The 27809-nt window shown below is 54.2% G+C and overlaps 2 protein-coding genes across 13 annotated transcripts in view; one reads left to right on the forward strand and one right to left on the reverse strand.

The window, feature by feature from the left end:
- Nucleotides 1–15214: 15214 nt before the first annotated feature.
- Nucleotides 15215–20657, reverse strand: HRAS (HRas proto-oncogene, GTPase). 5 transcript variants are annotated; one of them, XM_077115262.1, is made up of 6 exons: nt 20578–20657; nt 16676–16832; nt 16345–16523; nt 16115–16274; nt 15511–15644; nt 15215–15412 (listed from the first exon to the last, which is right to left on the reverse strand). In XM_077115262.1, exons 2-5 carry the CDS (start codon nt 16784–16786, stop codon nt 15525–15527), a joined length of 570 nt encoding a protein of 189 aa, XP_076971377.1. In that variant the 5' UTR covers nt 16787–16832; nt 20578–20657; the 3' UTR covers nt 15215–15412; nt 15511–15524. The 5 variants fall into 5 exon arrangements, with proteins under 5 accessions (XP_076971377.1, XP_076971374.1, XP_076971375.1 ...); XM_077115259.1 differs by lacking the exon at nt 20578–20657 and adding an exon at nt 19318–19414; XM_077115260.1 differs by lacking the exon at nt 20578–20657 and adding an exon at nt 19112–19183.
- LRRC56 (leucine rich repeat containing 56) overlaps nt 20626–27809 on the forward strand; it is a 32907-nt gene continuing 25723 nt past the window's right edge. For 3 of the 8 annotated variants that reach the window (XM_077115251.1, XM_077115252.1, XM_077115254.1), the window contains exons 1-5: nt 20627–20917; nt 22904–22965; nt 23693–23868; nt 26195–26282; nt 27110–27170. In XM_077115251.1, the coding sequence (XP_076971366.1) occupies nt 23704–23868; nt 26195–26282; nt 27110–27170 (314 nt within the window). In that variant the 5' untranslated portion in view covers nt 20627–20917; nt 22904–22965; nt 23693–23703. Of the gene's footprint in view, nt 20918–22903; nt 22966–23692; nt 23869–26194; nt 26283–27109; nt 27171–27809 lie in introns of all 8 variants that reach the window. The other 5 variants (XM_077115255.1, XM_077115249.1, XM_077115250.1 and 2 more) reach the window with 5 other exon arrangements.

Consider the following 27809-nt stretch of genomic DNA (forward strand, 5'->3'; position numbering starts at 1 on the left):
TAACATTTCTGCTCAAACTCTTCCAAAACTTTCAGGGAAAAGAAACTCTACCTAACTCATTCTATGAAGTTAACATCACTCTAAAACCAAAACCTGATAAAGATACAAGAAAGAAAAACTACAGGCCAATCTCCATGATGAACACAGATGTAAAAATTCTCAACAAAATATGAGCAAATCGAATTAACACATTAAAAGAATTATACACCAAGACCAAATGGGGTTTATACCAGGAATGCAAGGATGGTTCAACACAAGAAACTCAATCAATGTAACACAACAGATTAAAAAATCAAAAGGGAAACATCACATGATCATCTCGATTGATGCTGAAAAGGCATTCAACAAAATTCTGCATTCTTTTTTTGACAAAAACACTTCAAAAGATAGGAATTTAAGAAAACTTTCTCTATGATAAGTGTAAGGTACTAGAAACCCACAACTAACATCATACTCAATAGTGAGAGACTAAGTTTGGGGAAGAGACAAGGATGCCCTCTGTCACCACTGTTATTCAACATTGTACTAGAAGTTCTAGCTAGAGCAATTCAGCAAGAAAAAGAAATACAAGGCATCCAAATTGTAAAGAAGGAAATAAAATACATTATTTGCAGATGACATGATCTCATATTTGGAAAATCCTGAGATAACTATGACAAAGCTACATGAGCAAATAAACTCAGCAAAGTGGTGGAATACAAGATCAATATGCAAAAATCACTGGTGTTTCTATGCACTAGTGATGAGCACCAAGGGCATAATTAAGGCCATTTGAGGCCCCTTTCCATTCCAAATAAATATGATAACTAACTTTTCCAATTCTGCAAAGTAGGTTGTTGGAATTTTGATTGATATTGCATTGAATCTTAGATCAGTTGGGGTGTATTGACATCTTAATGACATTTAGCCTTCCTATCCATGAACACGGAATGTCTTTCCACCTATTTAGGTCTTCTTTGATTTACTGTAGCAATGTTTTATAGTTTTCTTTTTTCTCTTTATTTCTTTTCTGGAGCAATGCAAATGTTCTAAAAACGGTTATGGTAATAAATACACAACTATGTGATGAGATCGTGTACTTTGGATGGACAGTATGCTGCGTGAAGATCTCAACAAAACTGAATTTTTAAAAAAGAATGGCCACTATAAATAAAGAGAAAACTACAATTGTGGAGAAGATGTGGAGAAATAGGAAAACTCATCCAGTGCTGGTGGGAATGTAAGATGGTACAAGTGTTGTGGAAGACAGTTTGGTGGTACCTTAGAAAACTAAATATTGAGTTGCCCTATGACCTGGCAATTCTGCTACTAAGTATATATATACCCCGAAGAGCTGAGGGCAGTGACATGAACAGACATATGTACACTGGTATTCACAGCAGCACTATTCACAACTGCCAATAGATGGAAACAACCCAAGTGTCCTCCAGCTGATGAATGGGCAAATAAAATGGAGTCAATACACGCGATGGACTATTACTCAGCAGTAAGAACAAAGAGTTCCTGAAGCACACAACAACACAGATGACCTTGAAAACATAATGCTGAATGAAACAAGTCAGATGTGAAAGGATATTAATGATTGATATGAACTAGCCAGAACATGTCAACTTAGAGACATAAAACGTAGCATATAGGTTACCAGGAGTTAGACTGAAGCTAGAGAATGGGGGGGCAGCTGCCCAATACGTGCAGAATTCTTAACAAGGTTGACCTTAAATGTTTGGAAATGGACAGAGGTGAAGATGGCTTGTTCTTGGGGTCCTAAGTAATAGTGCTGAATTGTAGGCAAATTTGATTGAAAGGGGGAGTTTAGGGTCATATATGTCACCAGAAGGAAAGCTAGAGGGTAAAATATGGGATTGTATAACAATGAAACTTGACGGGGACATTGTTTAAGATTAACATGACAAATATGAATAAGTTCTTTCATGGGCTAGTACAAATATATGGCACTTGTACAAAAAAGTTAATACTAGAGTAGTATATGGAATCAAAATAATTATTGTTAGCTAGGGAATATAGTAACAGTAATATCTTTTTATTTTTTTAAACATAACTGTAATATCTAAATACTTCTTCATCCACAGTAAAGAGTGTACCACACCAATACTAGTGGTCAACAATGGGGGGGCAGATAAGTGGTATGTCGTGTTTGGGGGTTCTTTTTTTGTGTCTGTTATAATTCTTTTTTGAGCAATGAAAATGGCCTAAAATTCAGTGTGATGATGAATGCACAACTATGTGATCACACTGTGAGACACTGATTGTATACTTTGGATGGATTATTTGATATGTGAATATATCGCAATAAAACCTGCATTTAAAAATAAAATTTAAATTAAAAAAATGAAGAGAGAAATAGACACTTCTATAATCACAGCTGGATAACTCGGTACACCACTCTCAACAACAGACAGAACATCTCAACAAAGATCAATGAGGAAAAGGAGAATTTGAAAATGATGATAAATGGACTGGACCTAACAGACATACAGAACACTGCATCCCAAAACAGCAGGACACACATTTTCTCAAGTGCACGTGCGTCATTCTCCAGGATACACCCCGTGGTGGGTCACAAAATGAGTCTCAATCAATTAAAAAAGACTGAAATTATACAAAGCGTCTTCTCTGACCACATGAGAACGAAGTTGGAGATCAATAATAGGCAGAGAACTGGAAAATCACCAATACGTGGAAGTTAAATAACTCACCCTTAACTATCAATGGGTCCAATAAGAAATCAGACAGTATCTTGAGACAAATGAAAATGAGGACACAGCATATCAAAACTTACGGGATAAAAAAAAAATTATGGGATGCAGTGAAGGCTGTGCTCAGAGGGAAACTTATAGCTCTGAATGTTTACTTTAAAAAAGAAGAAAAACTTCAAATCAGAGACCTAACCTAAAAACTGGAAGAACTAGAAAAAGAAGAGCAAACTAAAATCAAAGTGAGCAGAAGGAAGAAAATAACAAAGACCAGAGTGGAGATCGATGAAACAGAAAAAAAAAAAAAAAGAAAGAAAGAAAGAAAAACAACAACAAAAAAGCTGATTCTTTAAAAGATCAACAGGGCGGTGCAATGGTGGCTCAGTGGCAGAAAGAATTATACATACACCATGACCAAGTCGGATTTACCCCTCACATGCAAACGTGGTTCAACATAAGAAAACCAATTAATAATACAGAACATTTACAGAATGAAGGAAATTACTTGAGACTCATTTTGTGACCCAGCATGGGGTGTATCCTGGAGAATGACCCATGTGCACTTGAGAAAAATGTGTGTCCTGCTGTTTTGGGGTGTAGTGTTCTGTATGTCTGTTAGGTCCAGCCCATTTATCATCATTTTCAAATTCTCCTTTTCCTCATTGATCTTTGTCTAGATATTCTGTCTGTTGTTGATAGTGGTGTACTGAGTTATCCAGCTATGATTGCAGAGATCTCTATTTCTCCCTTCAATTTTTTAAATTTAAATTTTATTCTTAAACGCCTGCCATGCCAGAGACCTGGGTTTGATTTCCAGTGCCTACCCATGCAAGAAAAAAAAAAAGATCAATGAAATTGACAAACTTTAGCCAGACTAAGAAAAAAAAGAGAGAGAGAAGACACAAATAACAAAAATCAGAAATGAATGGGGAGACATCACTACCGACCCTGCTGAAATAAAAAGAACTATAACAATATACTATGAACGACTATATGCTAATAAATTAGATAACCTAGATGAAATGGACAAATTATTAGAAACACACAAACCACCTACACTGACTAAAGAAGAAATAGAAGATATCAACAAAACAACAATGAATAAAGAGACTGAATCGATAATTAAAAACCTACCCGAAAAGTAAAGCCCAGGACCAGATAGATGGCATGACAGGGGGATTCGACCAAATACTCCAAGAAGACTTAACCCCAATCCTGCTCAAACTCTTCCAAAAAAAACTGAAGAGGAGGAAGCACTCCCTAATTCTCTGAGGCCAACATCACCCTCATAACAAAACCTGAGAAAGATACCAGAAGATAACTACAAACCAATATCTTATCAATATAGATGAAAAAATCCTCACCAAAATACTAGCAAACCAAATCCGCCAGCATATTGAAAGAATTATACATACACTATGACCAAGTCAGATTTACCCTTCATATGCAAAATTGATTTAACATAAGAAAATCAATTAATAACATAGAACATTAACAGAATGAAGGAAAAAAACTCACATGATCATCTCAATTGATGCAGAAATGGCATTTGAGTAAATACAGCACCACTTCTTGATAACAACACATAGAAAACTAGGACTAGAAGAAAACTTCTTCAACATGATAAAGGGTATACATGAAAAGCCTACAGTTAACATTATACTCAATGGTGAAAGACCAGGAACAAGACAAGGATGCCCACGGTTACCACTGTTATTTAACATTGTAATGGAAGTTCTTGCCAAAGCAATTAGGCAAGAAAAAGAAATGGGACATCCAAATTGAAAGGAAGAAGTAAAACTCTTCCTGTTTTCAGATGATATGATCCTATTTATAGAAAATACTGAAAAATCCACAACAAAGCTCTTAGAGCTAATAAATGAGTTCAGCAAAGTGGGAGAGTACAAGAACACACTCAAAAATCGGTGGTGTTTCTATACAACAGTAATGAACAACCAGAAGAAGAAATGAAGAAAAAAATTCCATTCATAATAGTAACTAAAAGAATCAAATATCTGGTAGTAAATCTAATTAAGGATGTAAAAGACCTGTCCACAGAAAACTACAAAACATTTCTAAATAAATGAAAGGAGATTCTGTGTTCATTGATTGGAAGTTAAAGAGGCTTAAGATGTCAGTACAACCCAAAACAATTCATAGATTCAATGCAATCTCAACAAAAATTCCAACAATCACATTTGCAGAAATGGAAACGCCAATCATCAAATTTATATGGAAGGTTAATGAGCCCTGAATAGCTGAACCTGTCTTGAAAAAGACGAATGAAGTTGTGAGATGTACAGTTCTCGATCTTATTACAAAGCAGTAATCCAATTACATGGAATCCAATCACAGCAATCCAAACACCACGGCACAAGGACAGGCACAGAGACCCGTGGAATAGAATTGAAAGTACAGAAATAAACCCTCACATTTATGGACAACTGATTTTTCAAGTCCACTCAATTGGGAAAGAATACTCTCTTCAACAAATGGTGCTAGGAAAATGGGGTCTCAATTTGCCAAAGAATGAAGGTGAACCCCAACCTCACACCAGGTACACAAATCAACTCAAAATGGATCAAAGACCCAAATATAAGAACTGGAACTAAGAAACTAGATGAAAACCAAGGGAGGCATCTTCAGGACCTTGTGTTAGGCAATGATTGCACAAGCAACAAATGAAAAAATAGATAAATGAAATCTCATCAAAATAAAAAAACTTTGTGCATCAAAGGACTTCATCATGACAGTGAAAAGTCAGCCTCCTGAATGGGAGAAACTATTTGGAAACCACATATCTCATAAGGGTTTAATATCTAGAATACATAAAGAAGTCCTATTATCTAAGAATAAAACAAGCCAATAAAAATGGGCAAAAAAAAATCTGAATAGACATTTCTCCAAAGAAGATATACAAATGGCCAGAAAGCATATGAAAAGAGGCTCAACATCATTAGCTAGAGGGAAATTCAAATGAAAACCACAATGAGATACCATTTTCCACCCACTGTTAAAAACAACAACAGAAAATTACAAGTATTGTGAAAGATGTGGAGAGACAGGGATGTTCATTCATTGCTGGTGGGAGTGTAAAACGGTGCCTTCATTGTGGAAGAGTCTGACAGTTCCTCAAAAAGTTATTACAGAATTACAATACAGCCTGGCAATCCCAGGAGGGCCTCATGGATATGCGCATACCAATGTTCACAGGGCATTATTCACAACTGACAAAAGATGGAAGAACCCAAGAGTCCGTCAGCCAATGAACCCATAAACAGCATGTGGAATATATGTACAATTGAACATTATTCAGCCATGAAAAGGAATAAAGTCCTGATTTATGTACAACATGGGAGGACCTCGAAGACATCATGCTGAGTGGAATAAGCCAAACACAAAAGGACGCGTGTGGTATGATCTCACTGATATGAAACCCTTAGAACCAGCAGACTCATGCAGCCGGAACCTAGAACACAGTCCCCGGGCCGGACTGGGTTGGGAAACGGGAGTTAATGTTTAGACTGTGCTGTTTCCATGGGGTTGATTGCGACGTGTCGGTAGCGGACGGTGGTGATGGGAGCACAACACGGATGGAATTCACAACTCTTAATTACATACGTCACCATGGTGAAAAGAGTAAGTTTTCGGCCGTGTATCTGTCACTAGAATAAAAAAGAAAGGAAACACACAGGACTGCACAACACAGCAGTGCCATAACAAGGGATGGCAGTAATGCTGTAGTTAGTGAAATGTCCTTTCACGGACCATCACAGACCTACCGCACTGATGCAAGGTGTGAATAATGGGGAGCCCTGTGGGAACTCTGTATTTTATACATTTCTGTGCATTATATTTCTGTAAACCTACAGCTTCTTGGACAAAATATATTAATAAAAAATAGATCACACACATATTGAACATTACACCCCACAACAGCAGGATACACCTTTTTCTCAAGTGCTCATGGATCATTCTCAAGGATAGACCATATGCTGGGTCACAAAGCAAGTCTCAATAAATTTAAAAAGACTGAAATCATACAAAACACTTTCTCAGATCATAAAGGAATGAAGCTGGAAATCAATAATAGGCACAGTGCCAGAAAATTCACAAATACGTGGAGGCTCAACAACACACTCTTAAACAACCAGTGGGTCAAGGAAAAAATTACAAGAGACGTCAGTAAATATCTCAAAGCAAATGAAAATGAAAACACAACATATCAAAATTTATGGGATGCAGCAAAGGCAGTGCTAAGAGGGAAATTTATTGCCCTAAATGTCTATATCAAAAAAGAAGAGCAAAAATCAAGGAATTAACTGTCCACTTGGAAGAACTAGAGAAAGAACAGCAAATTAACCCCAAAGCAAGCAAAAGGAAAGAAATAATGAAGATTAGAGCAGAAATAAATTGAATTGAGAACATGAAAACAAGAAAAATCAACAAAACCAGAAGTTGATTCTATGAGAAAATCAATAAGATTGATGGCCCCTCAGCAGGGTTGACAAAAAGAAGAAGAGAGAGGATGGAAATAAATAAAATCAGAAATGGAAGAGGAGATATAACCACTGACCCCACAGAAATAAAGGAAGTAATGAGAGGAACTAATGAGAGGATACTATGAACAACTTTATACTAATAAACTAGACAATGTAGATGAAATGGACAACTTCCTAGAAAGGCATGAACAACCAGCATTGACTTGAGAAGAAATAGACGACCTCAACAAACCAATCACAAGTAAAGAAATTGAATCTGTCCTTAAGAAGCTCTCCAAAAAGAAAAGTCCAGGACCAGACGGCTTCACATGTGAATTCTGCCAAACATTCAAGAAAGAATTAGTACCAATCGTGCTCAAACTCTTCAAAAATATTGAAGAGGAGGGAAAGATACCTAACTCATTCTATGAAGCCAACATCACCCTCACACCAAAGCCAGACAAAGATATTACAAAAAAAGAAAACCACAGACTAATCTCTCTAATGAATATAGATGCAAAATCCCCAACAAAACTCTTGCAAATTGAATCCAGCAGCACATTAAAAAAATTATACACCATGAAGTAGGATTCATCCCAGGTATGCAAGGGTAGTTCAACATAAGAAAATCAATTAATGTAATGCACCATATCAACAAATCAAAGCAGAAAAATCACCTGATCATCTCAATTGATGCAGAAAAGGTATTTGACAAAATTCAACATCCTTTCTTGTTGAAAACACTTCAAAGGATAGGAATAAAAGGGAACTTCCTCAACATAATAAAGGGAATATATGAAAAACCCACAGCTAACATCATCCTCAATGGGGAAAAATTGAAAACTTTCCCCCTAAGGTCAGGAACAAGACAAGGATGTCCATTATCACCACTATTATTCAACATCATGTTGGAGGGTCTAGCCAGAGCAATTAGACAAGAAAAAGAAATACAAGGCATCAAAACTGGAAAGGAAGAAGTAAAACTCTCACTGTCTGTAGATGATATGATACTATATGTCAAAAACCCTGAAAAATCCACAGCAAAACTACTAGAGCTAATAAATAAGTACAGCAAAGTGGCAGGTTACAAGATCAACACTCAAAAATCTGCAGCGTTTCTATACACTAGTAATGAACGAGCTGAGGGGGAAATCAAGAAAAAAAATCCATTTACAATTGCAACCAAAAGAATAAAATATGTAGGAATAAATTTAACTAAAGTAACAAAAGACCTATACAAAGAAAACTACAAAAAAAATTGTCAAAAGAAATCACAGAAGACCTAAATAAATGGAAGGGCATACCGTGTTCATGGATTGAAAGACCAAATATAGTTAAGATGTCAATTCTACCTAAATTGATTTACAGATTCAATGCAATACCAATTAAAATCCCCAAAACTTACTTTTCAGAAATAGAAAAACCAATAACCAAATTTATCTGGAGGGGCAGGGCGCCCCAAATAGCTGAAAGTATCCTGAGAAAGAAAAATGAAGTTGGAGGTCTCATGCTACCTAACTTTAAGGTGTATTATGAAGCTACAGTGGTCAAAACAGCATGGTACTGGCATAAAGATAGATATACTGACTAATGGAATTGAATAGAATGTTCAGATATAGACTCTCTCATCTATGGACAATTGATCTTTGATAAGGTAGTTAAGCCAATTCACCTAGGACAGAACAGTCTCTTCAATAAATGGTGCCTAAAGAACTGGATATCTACATGCAAAAGAATGAAAGAGGATCCATATCTCACACTGTATACAAAAACTAACGCAAAATGGATCAAAGACCTAAACATTAGATCTAAGACCATAAAACTTTTAGAAGAAAATGCAGGGAAATATCTTATCTACCTTATAATAGGAGGCAGTTTCCTAGACCTTACACTCAAAGCACTACCACTGAAGAAAGAAAGAAAGAAATGGGAAATTCTCAAAATTAAACACTTTCATGCATCAAAGATCTTCGTCAAGAAAGTAAAAAGACAGCCTACACAATGGGAGACAATATTTGGAAATGATATATCAGGTAAAGGTCTAGTATCCAGAATATAAACAGAGATTGTTCAACTCATCAACAAAAAGACAGACAACTCAATTACAAAATGGGCAAAAGACATGAACAGACACTTCTCAGAAGAGGAAATACAAATGGCCAAAAGGCACATGAAAAGATGCTCAACTTCCCTGGCTATTAGGGAAATGCAAAGCAAAACCACAAGGAGCTATCATCTCACACCCACCAGTATGGCCATTATCAATAAAACAGAAAACGACAAGTGCTGGAGAGGATGTAGAGAAAGAGGCACACTTATCCACTGTTGGTGGGAATGTAAAATGGTACAAACGCTGTGGAAGGCAGTTTGGTGGTTCCTCAGGAACCTAAGTATAGAACTGCCATATGACCCCGCAATATCATTGTTAGGTATCTACTCAGAGGACATGAGGGCAAGGACACAAACGGACATTTGCACACCAATGTTTATAGCAGCATTATTTACAATTGCCAAGAGATGGAAACAGCCCAAATGTCCATCAACAGATGAGCCGCTAAACAAGCTGTGGTATATACATATGATGGACTATTATGCAGCTGTAAGATAGAATAAAGTCATGAAGCATGTAACAACATGGACGGACTTTAAGGACATTATGCTGAGTGAGATTAGTCAGAAACAAAAGGACAAATACTGTATGGTCTCACATATGTTAATATGAACTGAGATTAGTGAATATACTTGGAAAATTTCATTGGTAACAGAGACCATCAGGAGATAGAAATAGGGTAAGACATTGGGTAACTGGAGCTGAACAGATACAGATTGTGCAACAGGACTGATTGTAAAAACTCAGAAATGACAGCACCATTCTACCTATCTGTAATACAATTATGTTAAAACACTGAATGAAGCTGAATGTGAGAATGATAGAGGGAGGAGGGCTGGGGGCACAAATGATATCAGAAAGAAAGATAGACGATAAAGACTGAGATGGTATAATCTAGGAATGCCTAGAGTGGACAATGATAGTGACTAAATGCACAAGTTTAAAAATTGTTTTTGCATGAGGAAGAACATAGGAATGTCATCACTGCAGGGTGCTGAAAATTGATAGTGATTAATATTTTAAAATTTTAACTTATGTGTGAGGCTAAAGCAAAAAATGTTTATTTGGTACAACATTTATATTTTGACTAGTGCATTTCCTAATATAACTTATGTAGACAGCTTAATTGAACACCCTAAGTACAAGGAACCTTGAGGAAGACATGAGATTTTGTTGGTTTGTCCAGAGTGATGCCCTGATAAATCCCAGACTGATTTGAACAGTGAATAAAAAAATATTTGCAAAGTCCCCTTCAGGGAATGGTGAGAAAGGGGGAAAATTCAACTTCCCCAAGTTGAATTCTTGATATTCTCACAAGCAGTGTGGACAACCAAGCTATAGGCTGAGTCCCCAGTCTTGGGGTTTGTTCATATGAAACTTAACCCCACAAAGGATAGATCAAGTCTACTTAAAATTAGGCCTAAGAATCACCCCCAAGAGAACCTCTTTTGCTGCTCAGATGTGGCCTCTCTCTCCAGCCAACACAACAAGCAAACTCACCACCCTCCCCCTGTCTACATGGGACATGACTCCAGGGGTGTGGACCTTCCTGGCAACGTGGGACAGAAATCCTAGAATGAGCTGAGACTCAGCATCAAGGGATTGAGAAAACCTTCTCCACCAAAAAGGGGAAGAGTGAAATGAGACAAAATAAAGTGTCAATGGCCGAGAGATTCCAAACAGAGTTGAGAGGTTATCCTGGAGGTTATTCTTATGCATTAAGTAGATATCACCTTGTTGTTCAAGATGTAGCGGAGAGGCTGGAGGGAACTGCCTGAAAATGTAGAGCTGTGTTCCAGTAGCCATGTTTCTTGAAGATGATTGTATAATGATACAGCTTTCACAAAGTGACTGTGTGATTGTGAAAACCTTGTGTCTGATGCTTCTTTTACCTACCTTATCAACAGACGAGTAAAACATATGGAATAAAAATAAATAAGGGGGACAAATGTTAAAATAAATTTAGATTGAAATGCTAGTGATGAATGAAAGGGAGGGATAAGGGGTATGGTACGTATGAATTTTTTCTGTTGTCTTTTTCTTTTCCTGAATTGATGCAAATGTTCTAAGAAATGATCATGATGATGAACATGCAATTATGTGATAATACTGTGAATTAGTGATTATATATGCAGAATGGAATGATAAGAATGTTTGTGTTTGTTATATTTTTTAAAAAATTACAAAATTAATTAAAAAAGAAAAAAAAACCCTTAGCTTCCATGAAAAAAAAAATAGATCACATATCTAAATATAAAACCAAAAGTGGGCCACGGTGGTTTAGCAGGCAAAATTCTTGTCTGCCATGCAGGAGACCCAGGTTCCGTTCGGGTGGCCTGCCCATGTGAAAGAAAAAAATAAACAAAAGAAACATAAAACTGAAAAATTCTAGAAGAAAATATATTAGAAAATCTGCCTGACTGCGAGTTTTTAGAGACAACACCAAAAGCACAAGCCACAAAAGCAAAAATTGATAAATTAGACTATACGAAAATGTAAAATGCCTGCTTTGTAAAAACAACGAAAAGGCTGGAAGCAAATACTTGGAAATCATATATCTAATGAAGGAGTTATACACAGAATACATAAACAATTCTTAAAGTCCAGTGAGAAAGGATTCTACTCTTAAAACGTGAGGAATATATCTGAGAAGACACCACATCAAATAAGATATACATGTGGCAGAAAAACCCACGAAAAGATACTGGACATTAAACCCCCCAGGAGGGACCACTGCGCTCCTTTCACAGCAGCTGAAATCCCGAAGGCCGAGGATACCAAGTGCCGAGGGAGCCGGCGCGGGGGACTGCAGCTGCTGCTCTGGAGACGTCGGGCAGTTCCCAGAGAACCGAGCGCCCCTCGGGGCACGACCAGCGGCCACACCCCCGGGCCCTCAGCGCTGGTCTCACAGGCACGCCCCCCCCCCCGGCGCCGCGCGCAGACATTTCGGCAGCTGTTTTGCTGACCGCTCACACCTGACGGCCCGGCCCAACCTCAGCACCGGGCGGCCCACGGAAGGAGGAGACCCCGCGCACTGGCCCGTGCCGTGCCGTCCTGCCGCACACCATGCAGCACGGCCTGCCTCAAGAGGAGATAGGGTGTTGGCAAGGCTGCCCGGGTCCCCCCAACGTTGGGGGCCCCCGGCGGCCGCAGGGCTGCTGGCGGGCCGGGGGCCCCGAGGCTAAGCGCGGGGCTGGGAAGGGACCAGGCGGGTCCGGAGGGCGGGCTGCCCGTCCAGTCCTGGCGTAGCGGCGGGCAGTGGCACAGCGCGGGCCGCAGGGCTCAAGGGGGTGGTCCAGGCCCAGACACCGCCGCCCCTCTAGGCCGAGTGGCCCTTCGCTCCAGCGCGGCCTGGCGAGGCGAGCCGTGGGCAGCCTGAGAACGCCCGACGTGACGGAAACCCCCCGGGCAGGGTCTGCATCCAGCGGCCCGCGCTCGCTGCGGGGCCCCAGGTTCGTGCGCGCCCTGCAGGGGTTTCTAGCCCGCTGCACCCCTGGCCTGGACGGCAGCCCTCCTCCGGCCCCCGGCGTGCTAGGCGCCTGCGGAGTGCGGGACACTCTGGGACTTGCTGTCCCGGGGGCCGCTCACGGCCTTAACTCCCTCCCCAGAGTTGAGAGGTAGACGGGACCCGCACCCTCAGCGCCCTGCCCCGCGCCGGCGGAGGTCCCGACCCCCAAAGGCCCCACCCACTGCCCCGCCTCCAGGCCACGGCCAGAAGACGCCCCGTCCCAAGCTGGACGCGCCCCAGCCCAGCACCCGCCCACCCGCAGGCGGAGCCCCTCCGCGCTCAGGACTGGTAGCCAGCGCGAACCTCGGGGGTGGGGCTGGAGGGCGTCAGGCTGCAGGACCAGGCGCACGTCAACGGCATCTAGGGAAAGTGGTTGTGAAACCCAGGCAGGCTTGGGGGGGGGGGGGTCGCAGCGTCGGCTCTTCCCAGGGACACAGGGGTCTTTCCTGGGCGTACCAAGCCCGCCCAGGGCCTCGGGCCTCGGGTGCACTTGGCTGGGGGCCTTTGCAAGGGGACTGGGTGCACCCTCAGGCTTCCATCCCTGCCCGGCCTGGCCCCGAGCGTCTCTGCCACCCTTCTCGAGGGCCGGAGGCAGGGTCCAGGAGTCCCACATGCGCTAGCAGTCAGGCAGGAACACCGGGCAGGCCCTGGCCACCCATGGCAAAGGCCAGATTTCGGGAACACCAGAAACTCATAGAGGTGTGGGAGACCGGGAGGAGCGTGTTGGGGCCGGGCTCAGCTCCCTCTTCTCTGAAGTCTGTCTGACCTGCTGGGCCGTGTGCTGAAGGCAAACACAGATGGGGAACTGAGGTAGACTCCTGGCACCTGCCCTGGGGCTCTGCTCTGCGCTTTCTCAGGGTGCCCAAGGGTCAGCCCGTGCACCGGGAGTGTGGGCTGGGCAGGCCCAGCGTCCCCCTGTCCCTTCCCCTGTGCACACCTGCTCCCAGCTGGGACGTAGGAGGATGCGGCGGTCCAGCAGGTGCCCTGGACCCCACCCCTCTGGGCCGCTAGCAGCCCAGCCCATGCGGGCAGTGAGCTAGAGTCCCGGCTGCACAACCCACAGCCACCTCTCCCCCATCCCCACTCCCGCCTCCGCTCCAAAAAACCTCACAGCCCACCCGGCAACGGGGCTCACCTGGGACGCTCTTCCCGCGACTTGGAGTGGCACTGGCGGGAATAGCCAGGTGCCAGGTCCAGAGAAGACGCGGGGGTGGCACGAGGATGCTCCAGGGTGCATGGGGGACCCTGTTCCGTGGGCCCCATCTCCTGGGCTTAGCTGTTGGGGAGGGAGCTCCGTGTCCCCAGGCTGGTGGCAGTTGGTTCCAGAAGACCAGGTGGGGGGGAACAGGCAGAGAAGCCCCCAGTTTCCTGGGCCCTGGTCACAGCCTGAGGTCACACACTGTCCCTCTGGGGTCAGTAGCCCGGCCCCCAGCACCATGCCGGGAAGCCCCAGGGCTGTTCTCAGGGCCAGAGCAGGAGCCCCTGCCAGCGGCCCCCCCACACACACACTGGTCAGACCTCATTCCGGGTTCAGTCCCCTTTCCCTTAACCCTTTCCCTTCCGCAGAGCCCAAGAGCTCCTCAGGAAGCCATGACCCTAGCAGGCTGGCATTCAGCGTTTGAGAGGAACCCCAGAGAACGGGCTGCACCCCCACCCTGCCTGCATGCGGGGGGGGGGGGGGGGGGGGACCTGCTCAGGCACCAACTTCCCAAGACGGTGCAGTGCCCAGAGGCTTCACCGGAGCCCCTGCAGTTCCCAAAGACCAAGCAGGTGCCGGAAGCCACTGTGCCCACCACCCCCCCCACACACACACCTGGGGCTCCTGCAACCCCCTGCCACTTGCCCCAACCACCCCTGCCGGCTGGCACCGCCCTCACTGGGCACAGGACCCTGCGGGTGGAGGGGTACGATACAACACAAGGGACCCCCACAGGTCCACTCAGCACAGCGTGGCCCCTCCTTGGGCCCCAGGGAGCCTGAGAGCATCCAAGAGCTATCCTGTGCGAAGGATAGCCCAGACCCCTGGACACGGAGGGCGGACCCAACAGCCACAGGGGCCTGGGCGCTAAAGGGTGCTGGGGAGAGGGAGTGGGACCATGTCCCTGAGCCCGGACCTCTCGGCTGGAAACCCCAGGACACACCATGGAGGCTGAAGGGTTCCCTGAGGGCCCCTCCTGGGTGGGAAGGGTCTCAGCTTCCTCTGCTGGTTACAGGGCGACAAGCGCCCGTGACACCACCGCCCTTCTCACGACCCGAGGGCTCTACAGAAAGTGCCGGACATCCCGGGGTGTCCCAAGTCGCTGGACCCAGGCGCTGCCTGCCGGCCCGGCCTTCCCAGCTGCCCGCGGACCCAAGCAGGGCAGACACCAGGCAGCCCCCCAGAGCCAGACGCCAGGACCGAGACCTGCCAATAATTTACTGCAATTCAAGCTGCCCCCGCGGGGCCAGGAGGAGCCGGGGCGATGGGACAGTCCACGACAGTCCGTGCAAAGCGTCCATGAGGGCCTGGGTCACCTCTGTCCGCCATCCTTTGGCTGGCCAGGCTCCAGGGGCACGTCCTTCTTTCCGTCCATGTGCCCCGCGTCCTGCACCTCGAGGCCTGCGCGGGCGGAGGGGAGGCAGTGGGCAACCGCCCCCCCCAAGTCCCCTCCAGCCCCCTCCTCTGGGGCCGGCCGGGCCCGCAAGTGCCCGCCTCACCTGGCCGCGGGCCGTCAGGAGAGCGCGCACTTGCAGTCCAGGCAGCCGGGGCCGCTCTCGTCGGGGGGGTTCAGCTTGCGCAGCTTATGCCGTCGGATCTCCCGCACCAGCGTGTAGAACGCATCCTCCACGCCCTGCGGAGGTAGCGGCTCAGGGCAGCCCGCGCCCACCCCCAGGCGCCCACCCCTGGGAACCCTGGGCCGCGCGGGGCTCGGGGCAGGAGGAACATGGCTCTGGGGGCAGGAGGGGCGGGGCTCTGGGGCAGGAGGGGCGGGGCTCTCGGGGCAGGAGGGGCGGGGCTCTCGGGGCAGGAGGGGCGGGGCCCGGGCTCACCGCTCCGGCCTGGCTCAGGCTCTCCAGGGACCCCCGCCTCCCCCGCTGCCCCGTCGGCCCAGCCCGCGGCCCTCGCCCCCCTCTCTGCCCTGCCATCTGGGGGACTTACAGCGCGAGGGGCCGCTGGGGTCGCTGGGTCACACGGGTCCCGGGGGCCCCCGGGGGGTCCCGGAGCTGGAACCCGAGCCAGAGCGGCGGCCCTGCGTGGAGGGAACGGGTGTCAGCGCGGCCCGGGGCGGGGGCTCCCTGCGCGCCCGGCGGCGCCGCTCACCTGCCGGGTCTTGGCCGACGTCTCCACGCAGGGGATGCCGTAGCTGCGGGCCAGCTCCTGGGCTTGCCGCGCGTCCACCGAGCGGGCGGGCAGGTCGCACTTGTTCCCCACCAGCACCATGGGCACGTCGTCCGAGTCCTTCACCCGCTTGATCTGCTCCCTGCGGGGACGAGGGCATGAGTCGCAGGGGCAGCAGGCGCGGCTGGACGGGGGCGCGGGGCGGGGGGCACCTGTACTGGTGGATGTCCTCGAAGGACTTGGCGTTGTTGATGGCAAACACACACAAGAAGCCCTCCCCGGTGCGCATGTACTGGTCGCGCATGGCGCTGTACTCCTCCTGGCCTGCCGTGTCCAGGATGTCCAGCAAGCACGTCTCCCCGTCGATGACCACCTGCTTCCGGTACGAGTCCTGCAGGGGACACGGATCAGGGACCCGCACGCCGCCTCAGCCCCTCCCAGGCCCGGATGCTGGGACTTTCCCCCCCCCCCTCCCCGGGTGCTGGTGGCCGGGGCCCCTCACGTGGAGCTGCTGGAAGGCTGGAAGCGCAGGGCGCAGCTCACCTCGATGGTGGGGTCGTACTCGTCCACGAAGTGGTTCTGGATGAGCTGGATGGTCAGCGCGCTCTTCCCCACGCCCCCCGCGCCCACCACAACCAGCTTGTACTCCGTCATGGCGCCGCCGCCGGGCCCTGCCACAGGGCGGACCGCCTGGTCGCTCCTGCCAACGAGGACCGCGTCAGCTCAGAGCGCTCCGGACAGGGTGGTCCCGAGGGGAGACCCCGAGCTGCCAAGCAGGCCCCTGGTGGGGGCGAGGGGACATGGCCTGGCCTGGGCGGGGTGCTCTCAGTGGCACCCCTGCCCCAGGGGGCGGCCGAGGGACCCCTCTAACTGTACTCGTGACGCCGCGAGGCAGGGCTGCTAGCTGAGGCACCTCCCAACCACGCACCCAAATTAGAAGTTGCTGGGTAGGCAGAAAGCCGAACGTGGAGGCGCCCGAGTGCTGAGGTCACCCATCCCAGCAAGAACAGGTCTTGCCACGGCCATGGTTCTCGGCATGCCCAGGCAGGCCGGCGCCAGCGGGCGGCCACTCGGGTGCCTGCAGCTGGGCAAGCTCGTGCCCCGGACACGCATTCACAGAGCTACGGCGTGCGGGCACCATCCTGGCCACAGAAGTGAGAGATCCTTCCCTTGTGGGCTGTACTGCTACCGCAGCGTTAGAACGCAGGATCCCTGACTGTGCAGTACAATCTCTGGAGGAAAACAGATCTGAGGAGAGGACCAGGAGGGACACAGAACCGGGAAAGCCCCAAAAGAGGCAACGCAGGAGCAGAGAGAAGAAAAGCATCCTCGACAAAGAGGCCCCAACAAAAGCTTCAATAAGGAACATCCCATGAAGAAAATGGACAGCGACTTCCATCTTACACTCCAGGGCTGTGGGGTGGGGTCTGCAAGCTCCAGCAAGGAAAGTGACCTCATCTGGCACCACGTGCACAGGCCAGGAGCTCAGCTCAAGGAATACCCCCCATCCCAGGAGAGTACTTAAGAAACCCCTCAAGAGTAAGGGAACAGTCAGAACTGAGGCACTGCCTTGAACCCCACATATACCCCCAATGGCACACACGTGTCAGCCTGTACCATCACTTGAACCCTGAGGCTCCTTAGCACCCCCACTCAAACCCTGAGCCTCCTCTCCACCCCCACCCAAACCCCAAGGCTCCCCTGCACCCCTACCCGAACCCCGAGGCTCCCCTGCACCCCCACCCGAAACCCGAAGCTCACCTGTACCCCCACCAGAACGGAGAGGCTCACCTAATCCCCCCACCAAGACCCTGAGGCTCACCTGAACCCCTACCCGAACTTTGAGGCTCCCCTGCACCCCCACTCAACCCCCAACGCTCACCTGCACGTCCACCCGATGGCCAAGTCTCCCATGGACCCCCACCTGAACCCCGAGGCTCCCTTGCACCCCTATCTGACCCTGAGGTTCCCTTGTACCCCCACCTGAACTCTGAGGCTCCCCTGTACCCCACCCAAACCCGGAGGTTCACATGCACCCCCACCCAAACCCTGAGGCTCCTCTGCACCCCTACTTGAACGTGGAGGCTCCCTTGCACCCCAACCCAACGATCCCTTTCACCCCCAAGCGAACTCTGAGGCTGCCCTGCACCACCACCTGAAGCCTGAGCTTCAGTCACCTGAACACCCACCAGAACCCGGAGGCTCACCTAAACCCCCACCCGAATCCCAAGGCTCAACTGAACCCCTACCCGAACCCTGAGGCTCTGTTGCACCCCCACCCAAACCCTGAAGCTCCCCTGCACCCCACCCGAACCTCGAGGCTCACCTGTATCCCATCCAAACCCGGAGGCTCACCTGAACCCCATCCGAACCCCGAGGCTCCCCTGTACCTCCACCCAAACCCCGAGGTTCCCTTGTACCCCCACCTGAACCCCGAGACTCACCTGAACCCCACCCGAACTCCGACGCTCCCCTGTACCCCCATATGAACCCCGAGACTCACCTGAACCCCACCCAAACCCCGAGGCTCCCCTGTACCCCCACCCAAACCCCGAGGCTCCCTTCCACAGCCAAGCGAACCCCGAGGCTACCCTGCATCGCCACGTGAAGCCCGAGGCTCACCTGTACACCTAGTAGAACCCGGAGGCTCACCTAAACCCCCACCAGAATCCCGAGGATCACCTGAACCCCACCCGAACCCCAAGGCTCCCTTGCACCCCCACCCAAACCCCGACACTCACCTGCACCCCCACCCGAACTCGAGGCTCACTTGTATCCCTAACCGAACTCCGATTTCCCCTGCAACCCCCCAAATCCCGAGGCTCCCCTGCATCCCCTCTCGAACTACGAGGCTCCCCTGCAGCCCCCACTCGAACCCCAAGGCTCCCCCGCAGCCTTCACCCTAACCCCGAGGCACCCATCTACTCCCACTCGAATCCCGAGGTTCCCCTGCACCCCTTCCTGAACCCCGAGGCTCACCTGTACCCCCACCCACCGCCGCAGCCTCCCAGACCGAGAACTAGCAAGTTGGCCTCCCGCCCTCGGCGAGGTGGGGCGCGGCTCCCGCCGCACTCCCCGCCGCCCCCGCCCGCTGCTCGGGGGAAGCGCCTGCGCCTCGGAGGGGGAGGGGCGCCAGGCCCACGCCACCGCGCGCCGCGGCCCCCTGGCCCTCGCCTGCCACTCACCGCCCACTGACGCGTCTGCCCCCGGGGCCGGGGCGGAGGCTGGGGCCGGGGCGGGAACGCGACGCGCCCCGCGCATGGGATCCCTCCGCGGCGGGTGCGGCTCCGGCTGCGGGAGGCGCGGACGGCGTCGGCGTCGACTCGGCCGGGCACACGAACGCCCCGCCCTGCGTCCGTCCGTCATCCCGCAGCGGCCCACTACTGGCTCGCCCGGCAAGATCCCGCCCCGCGTCGGTCCGTCCACTAGACGCGGCCTACCATTGGTCCGCACGTCCCTGCCCCGCCCCAAGGCCGCCTCCGCCCTGACCGCGCTTCGGTTGGCTGAACGGCCCGTCGGTCAAACCGCGGCTGGGCGGGACTTCCTGGAGCGGCGCGGAGGGCGGGGCCGAGCTCCAGTGGTGTTCGTGGGCGTGGGCGTGGGCGTGGGCGTGGGTCGCACTCGTAGCGGGGTCTCGGGGTCGTGGAGGGTTAGGGAGCCGGACTCCGCGGGCGCGGGAGAGCGAGGGCGGCGGAAGGACGAGTCTCTGCGGTCCAGGCGGCCCCGCCCCGCAGCCGTGCCCGGGGTCGGGGGACGAGTCTCGGCGCGCGCTCTTGCCTACGCTGGCCCTTGCTTCGCACTTTCCTGTCTCCCGCTGCCCCCAGCCCCAGCCCGGCCCTGCCGACGCCTCCGCCCACGCAGCTCCCCGCACCCCCGGCTGCGCCTCTGCGGCCCGCGGGGCTCACGGCACACCCGATTCCGGCGCCTGGGCACGTCCAACCCGAACAGCTGCCCCGGGGGGCGAACGGACAAGATTCCCGCAAGCGCAAGCGCGCGTTCTTTTTTACGATTCAAATAGAAACTTTAAACGTATTCTAAAACGTTGGGGTCCTGCACGAATACACCCTACTTCTTTCAGCAAAAAAGGGGAAGGACTGCGGAGGGGCTTCCCGTCCCGCCGCCCTCCCAGCGCACAGGAGCCGCTGACGTCTCGGCCGAGGCCCCAGGGCGCACACCGCGGGCCACTCTCTCCACCCCGGCCTGGCCCCTCCCGCGCACGGCCGCGTCCCCCGCGTCGCGACCTTGGCCCTACCCACCCGCGCTGCGGGGCGTGGAGCCAGTTTCGGGGGAGCGCCGGTGTACGCGGGGGCGCATGGGCGCTCCGGGGTGCGGTCTGGGTTTCTCTCGGATAGGAGGGTCCTTTCCCCGCCGCGCCCCCTCTCGTCGCGTTGCTCGCACTGCGCGGCGGAAGGTAAATCCCGGGGGATCTCGGGCGACCTGCCCACCTGGGAGAGAGGGGCGCGCGAGCCTCCCGGTTCCCCTCCAACCGATGGCGACTCCCTTCCCACCCCGCTCCCCCGCGGGCGCGCGGGGCACAGAGCCTGGGGGAGGGCTCCCACGCGTGTACCGGGCCGCGCAGGGTCGCGACCACTGCCCCGGCCCGGCGGGCCCTAGCAACCGCTCCTGGGGGCGTGGCTCAGCCGCGGGCTCCGCGGCGGGGGATCCCCGCGGCTTAGGCTTGGTGGCGTGTGGCCCCGCCCCCGTTGCCATGGAGCCCGGGCCCGCAACCCCCGGGCGGAAGAACAGCCCGACTCCCCGAAAGCCCCGCGGTGGGGGCATCCCCAGGTGAGAGCCGAGGGCGCCCTCGGACCGGACCTCAGGCCTCGCCCCTGCGCGACGCCGAGGGGCGCGAGTAGGACGCAGTGTCCTGGTGGGGCCGGCATTAGTCCCTAGGGTCACGGTGGGGGGGGGCGGTCAGGTCTTCCCTGAGAGGGAGAGACAAAGGCTGGGGCCCAGATTCTGTTCTGGGGGTCTCCATGGGGGGCGCACATGAGAGAGACCAGGGCGGGACGGGGGCACATTGGGCGGCGCTCGGCCTCTTCCGGCCAGAGGCGCCCGCGGAAGCATAGCACCCTGGCCCGTGCCCTTCCCATCACCCTGGGCTGGCGTCGGGGTGGGGGGGCGGGTTAGGTGGGCAGCACCATCCCAAGGGGATGCCAGGGAGGGGGTCACACTGGGAGCCCGGGAGTAGTGAGAGATCTGGTCACTCTGCTTGCGGATCACCAGAATTGCCTCCAACCAAGGCGGCCAGCCGGGACTGCGCCGCGCCTCCGCCCTCCCGCCCTCCCAGCTGCGTGCTGGGCCAAGCCCGCCACGGAGGGTCCGCTGAGCGTGTGGGGTCTGGTCCCATTCTGCCGCCCTGCTGTTGGTCCCTCGCTGTGTGCACCTCCTGCCCGCTGCCCCCTGCTCCCGGACCCGGCCACCCACAGGAACTTCGGTGGCAGCGGCAGCTATGCACTGGCCCGCAGAGCAGAGCCAGGTTGCTGTTCTACCAGACCTCCCTGTTGCACCCCAAGTCCCAGCTCGTACACCTCACTCACGCTCTTTGTGCCGCCATGGCCCGGGCATCCGCGCTGACGAGAGGGGAGGAGGCCCAGGGCCTTGGGAGGCGGGGTCCTCAGCCGGTGGCTGGGTAAGGCCGTGGGAGCTCAGCGCTGGGGGAAGCACCACGCAGGAGGGGCCAGGCCGGGTGGGGACAGCGGCCCCGGGTCATCAGGAGAGGGCGGGAGGCGGGACGGGCGGTGAAGGGGCCCAGAGCGAATGGATAATGCAGGGGCTAAACCACGTGGATGCCCCCACCCACTCGCGGAGCCTGCACCCCCAAAACTGGCCCTGGCCACATGGTCTCTTGGACAGGGGCCTCGTGTGGGGACTGAGGGGCAATGAGGAGGTGCTGGAAGGGGGTCTGGGGTTGGCGCCCCGGGTGGGGTGGGAGGGTCGGGCGGGGTCTGCAGGGCCTTTGCGGGGGCGGGAAGCCCCCTGCTTTCCAGGGCGCAGTCACCGGCACCCAGACGTCGCCCTTTCAGCACACAGTTCAGCTCTTTGTACCTGACTTTCAGGAAATTTTTGAAGAAATCTCAGTTGCAAAGATGTAGTTATAAGATTTGTCTTTTGAGCGTTCGACGATGGCGAAATAGATGTATTTTGCAACACCCATCAAAAAGGGCAATTCGTTCCTTTATTTAGCAGATGTTTGTTGAGCACCTGCTGGGCGGGGGGGGGGGGGGGGGGGCGCTACAGAAACTTCCAGGCCGCCGGCGCCCCCTGCGCCCCGCCCCCCGACGCAGGGCCGCGGCCGGGGGTCTTGGCTGCTCAGCCCGCGTCCGGGGAGGGGCTGCCGGTGAGGACCACCCGGACCCCAGGCCCGAGGGCGCGGCCCCTTGCGTTCTCCCATTCACCGGCTGTTCACGCGCCCCCTCAGGCGCGCCTGCTTGATGCGGGGCCGCGCGTGGGTGCGGGGAGCAGGCCACACCCCACAGGCTGAGACCCGGGCGCAGGCCCCGAAGGGTGGGGAGGGCTCGGAGCGGGCAGACCCCAGGCCAGCGGGTCCCAGCAGGGTGTGGAGGAAAGGGGCTTGGGAGAGGGGTGGGGATTCACCTGGGGGCCCAGAGAGCCCGTGCAGCAGTGACTTGCTCCATGGGCCTGCCTGGCTCCTTCTCCTCTTAGCCCCAGCGGGGTGAGGAGGGCCACGGGTCGGCAGCGACCCTCACACCCGCGGGCAGGAGGCGGGGGCACCCCTTGGGCCTGGGTCGCAGCTTCTCTCTCCTGCAGGTGCTGCCTGAGGCCCCCCGGCTGGATGTCTGACTCATGCAGGAGAAGGCAGCTGCCCGCAGGTACAGATCTCCACTGCACAGGGCAGCGCTGGGGTGCCAAGGGGGATGGTGGCAGTGCCTGGGGCTCTGCTCCTGGGCCTAGGGTTCAGGACCATCGGGTGGAGCCTGTTTAGGTGCTCAATTGCTAGTCGTGGGCAGCCGTGGAACCCGCCCCCACAGGCTCACAGACCCCCAGAAGCAGCCCCCAGTCTCACAGCACCCCAAGGTCACAGCTCCCCAGAGTCACAGTCCCCCAGCCTCCCCCGCCCCCAAGATCACAGTTCTCTAGCCTCGCAGTACCCCAAGGTCACAGCCTCACAGCCCCCATCCTTGCAGCTCCCCAGGCTTAGATGGGGGAGAGAGCTGTGGAGCGAAGCCCCTTGCTTGGGCCGTGTGTGTGTGTGTGTGTGTGTGTGTGTGTGTGTGTGTGTGTGTGTGTGTGTGTGTGTGTGTGTGTGTGTGTGTGTGTGTGTGTGTGTGTGTGAGACCCCAGAGCCAGAGAGGCTGGAGCGTTCCGGGAGGCCGATCGCCTGGGGCAGCCTTGGCGGGGACAGGGTATGAGCTGGGTTGGCTGAGGCTGCAGTTGTTGCATCAGTCGGGTCCCCAGGGTGGGAGGGGACCCTGATGCTGCGTGTGCTGGGCGGCCGGTCCCACCATCGGGCACAGGGCTGGGGAACAGCCCAGGGGCCGGTGGGAGGTGGGCTGCGGACCCCGGCGTGCCCAGCTTGCGCTCTGCTCCTCCCGCCAGGTGGGATGTGAATGGAGCCCGCCTGGGACACAGCCGGGGGGCCTCGGCCCCGCACGCCCAGCATCCGCGTGTGGGAGCTGAGCTGGCCGGGCCCGCAGAACCCCTGCCCACCCAGCGAGGGCGCAGACGGCCGCAATGGGCCGTTGCTGGAGGAAGGCCTGTCCCCCACCCGGCTGGTGAGTGCCGGGGCCTGGGGCCGCAGGAGGGTGGAGCCTGGGGACCCTCTGCACAGCGCAGGGCACGGACGGCTGAAGCGGCCGCGGGCGGGGTGTCCAGCAGGGCTAGGGGTGGCTGAGCGCAGAGTGGGTGTCTCGGGAAGGAGCCCCTCCACTGCCTCACAGGCCCTGTGACGTGGGACAGGCAGGTGGGGCTCTGCTGGATGTGGGGTAGGGTGCTAGGGGCCCCAAGCGGCCTGGTGGGCAGGTGGAAACCTCAGACCCTGCAGCCCCCGGAGGCAGGGCGGACAGGGCCCCACCTGACCGATATGGGGCAGGGCCACAGGCCTTTCTCAGTGCCACCCCGCACTGCCCAGGACCGCCGAATGTGCACCCCCAGGCTGCCTTTCCCCTCACCTGCCAATCCCTGTCCCCCACAAGCCCGGCTGCCCCCCCATAGCTCCCAGGCCACCCCCTCACCCGCCCGCACCCCCAGCCACCCAGTGTCCCCACTGGGCCCTGTGGAGGTCCCGAGCTGGCAGGCAGTCCCCTCCCACCCAGCACCTGCCCCCGAGGGTCCTGCATGCAGGGGTGGTGGGGGCTCCAGGCCCTGGGGACCCTGTGCCTGCCCCAGGGACGTGCGAGCCTGATGGGGAGGTCCCAGCCCCAGGGAAGGGGTGCCTGGGGATAGGCCCAGCAGTGGGGGCGCTGTGAGTGGAGGGACCGGAATGGAGCTGGGGGGAGAGGAGCTAGGGAGGGGTCCATGCGGTGGGGCTGGTGGGTGGAGGTGACCCTGACCAGGATGGGCTACAGGTCTGAGTGGGGCCGGCGTGGGGCCTCATCCTCAGGGCTGTGTCGGGGCGCGTCCCCTTGGGCCCCGTCGGCCACCTGCTCCCAGCCGTCTCCAGGCGACTTGGAGCTGGTCAGCCGTGAGGCATCCTCCTGCCTGTCCTTGGCCTGTGGGTCTCTGACAGTTAGCCACAGACACAGACGGACGGACAGACAGACATTGCCAAGGCTCAGGGGTTCCGCATCCAGCGGGGTCACGTGACCCGGGCCAGGGGACCGTGGCTGCTACCACCGCCCGTGGGCCGGCTCCGCCACAGGATCTTGGCAGAGGGGCCGGGCACAGCTGGCGCTGCCCCAGGAGAGGAGGACACACAGGGGACGCGCTGCCCTGGCCACGCCGGCTTCCCTCTGCCCTGCTGCTGTACAGCGCTGTAGGAAATGATAGGTGCCCCAGAGCCCCACGTCCCCACCCCCCAGTTTGAGCACTTCGCCGCAGCACTCTCTCCATCTGCTTGTCTGTCTGTCCGTCAGCTCGGGTCCCGTACGTGCCCGTTGCAGCCATGCCACCCCGCCCCTGAGATTTGCTTATCTAACCGTGCGAATGTGTCACGAGGCAGGTCTTCCTGCCCCAGCCCGATGCGGCGGTCTCCACCGCCATCTTCACTGAAGCCCCCTCCCCACGAAGCCCCCCTCCCCACATCCATTCTGCACCAATTCCGCATACCCCCGCCCCCGTAATCTGGTCATCCATTTCTGCCTCTGTGAACCTAAACATTCTGCAGTACTCTCTCCATCATTACCGTGGGTTTACATCTACCACCGCAACCTACAGACCTTCTCTGCTTTGACACTAACTTTGTTTTGATACCAAACTAAGTTCCTGGACGGCTCCCCTCGCCTGCGTGTGACCCACCACCCTCTGGGGTGCCAGCAGCCATGCGTGCACCGCTTGGCTCCACTTGGAACTTGTACTTGGGTACCACACCCTACCGGGGACTGTCTGCGAGGGCCACACGCACACCGGACCTGCCTGGGACTCAAACTCCGAGTTCCTCTCCACTTCCGGGAGAGCCGAGGAATCATCTTGACTCTGGAGCCTGCACGTCCTGGGTCCTGGGCCCGCTCTGTCCCCAGCACTCACTCTGCCAATGTCTTGCCCTGTGTCCCAAGTTCCTCACGGGGTGTCCTGGCGTCCCAGACTGTGGCAGGAGACTGTTTTGCCACATTACACCACCACATTCCATGGTCATCCGTCACATCAGGTCCCACCAGGCTTCGGTTTCCTACTGTGCTGGCACCTGGAGCCACACCCAAGTCCCCACCTCTCTGTGTGCCTGCTTGTCTGTGTGCTCCCCGGGCCCTGCACCTGCGGGGCTGTGTGCTGTGCCCTGTGGGGACCAGCCACAGGTCCCCCAGCCTCTGCCCACGCACCCCACACCCCACCGAGGCCACGCGCAGCAGGGCGAGACAGCCCACCCCGCTGAGCCCACCCCATTGGGCCCACCCCGCTGAGCCCACCCTGCTGAGCCCACCCCGCTGAGCCCTGTTGTCCCCGTAGCAGGCACTGACACAGGCGGACGACCTGAGTGCGGTGAGCATGCTGGAGCTGTGCGTGGACACCCGCGAGTGCAGCCTAGGCAGCTTCGGTGAGCCACACCCACCCCCTGCCCACACTCCCAGCAGCCCCTGGTTCCCACCCCCACCTGCTCGGCAGAGCCCACCGCCTCTTTCGGTGCTGTTGAAACCACTGTGAAATGATTTCAAACCTCCAGAAAAGGTGGAAAAACCACAAAGAACCCTCCTTTGCCCTTTGCTGGCTCCCAGAATGGTGAAGTCCACACTTGCATTATCACTCCCTCTGCCTCTCATGTGTGTGCGCACATACAGATGCACACAAACGTGCAAACATGCCAGTCCGTGCACACGAGCACACATTTACATGCACACACACGCACACACTCGTTCACGCACAAGCCCATACATGCGCACACATGTACACGTGTGCACATGGATTGTTGCACTCACGCATTCACAGAGGTGCCTATACACTCACACGTGCACACTCACATTCTCTTGTGCATGCTCACACATGTGCTCACGTGCACACAGATATACACACAAGCACATGCATGCACCCATATGCACGTGCCCATTCACAGGGTGTGGTACCCAAGTACAAGGCTCAAAGTCAGGAAACTACCCATGCACCCCTACACAGTCTGCACATCGGGCTCCCATTTCACCAGCTGTCCAGTGAGGCCCTCGAGGGTGGGAGCCTCGCCCTGTGCTGCGACCGCTTGCTCAGGCAGGGCTGCGGGAGCAGGGAGGGTGCCCCGTGGCGGGGCCCTGGGCTTGGGTGGCTGGTGGGCAGGGCCGCCCCCTGCGGGGGAGAGGGATGGCTGTGGGCCGTGGCAGGGTGGGGACGGCCTCTGGAGGAGGCCCAGGCCCTGCACAGCCTGCCCCCATCCCACAGGGCTGCACCTGCCCGGCCTGAGCCAGCTGAAGCTGAATGGGAGCCGCCTGGCCTCCATAAGGTGAGGGGTCCGGCAGGGGTAGGGTATGGGAGGGGAGGTGCGCTGGGGGGAGGTCTTGTGACCCCGGGAACGCCTGGGCACAGAGGGGAGTCTGGGATGCGCACTGGGATGGGGTCTCTCCGGCTGGGTTCCCACTGAGGGTCCTGGTGCCCCCAGCTCGTGCCGGGATGTCCCAGGGGGCTCTGGTGCCCTGATCAACCCTGCCCCCGACCCCGTCACTTTTGGTGGATTTTCCGAGTTTGATCCAGGCACCTGCACCATTGTAGGCAATACGCATTGATCCCAAGGCCAGAGGTCAGGGTTGGGGCTGGTTTGCAAACTTTCACAGATGCAGGTGAATGAAAACGTGTCAGAGGAAGCTGATTAAATGTGACAGCCCAATAAATGGTTTTCCACCTTAGCTGATCACGGATATTAAATGCATTAACTTCCCAGCGTCATGAGGGCCTGAAGCCAGCTTCAGTGTGCACAGCAGCGGCCGGGAGGTGGGGCGCTGACGTGAGCGCAGGAGTTCTCCGTCCACGGGAGAGCGGGAGGCATGCGGGACCCTGTCTCTGGGCGTGCCGGCGTTTACTTGGCACTAATGTGAAAATGTTGCACTAATGATTTCCGACTCTAACTGGAAATGATGGGAGTAGT

This window comes from Tamandua tetradactyla, chromosome 9, assembly GCF_023851605.1.
Source record: "Tamandua tetradactyla isolate mTamTet1 chromosome 9, mTamTet1.pri, whole genome shotgun sequence".
In the NCBI taxonomy this organism is placed as follows: Eukaryota; Metazoa; Chordata; class Mammalia; order Pilosa; family Myrmecophagidae; genus Tamandua; species Tamandua tetradactyla.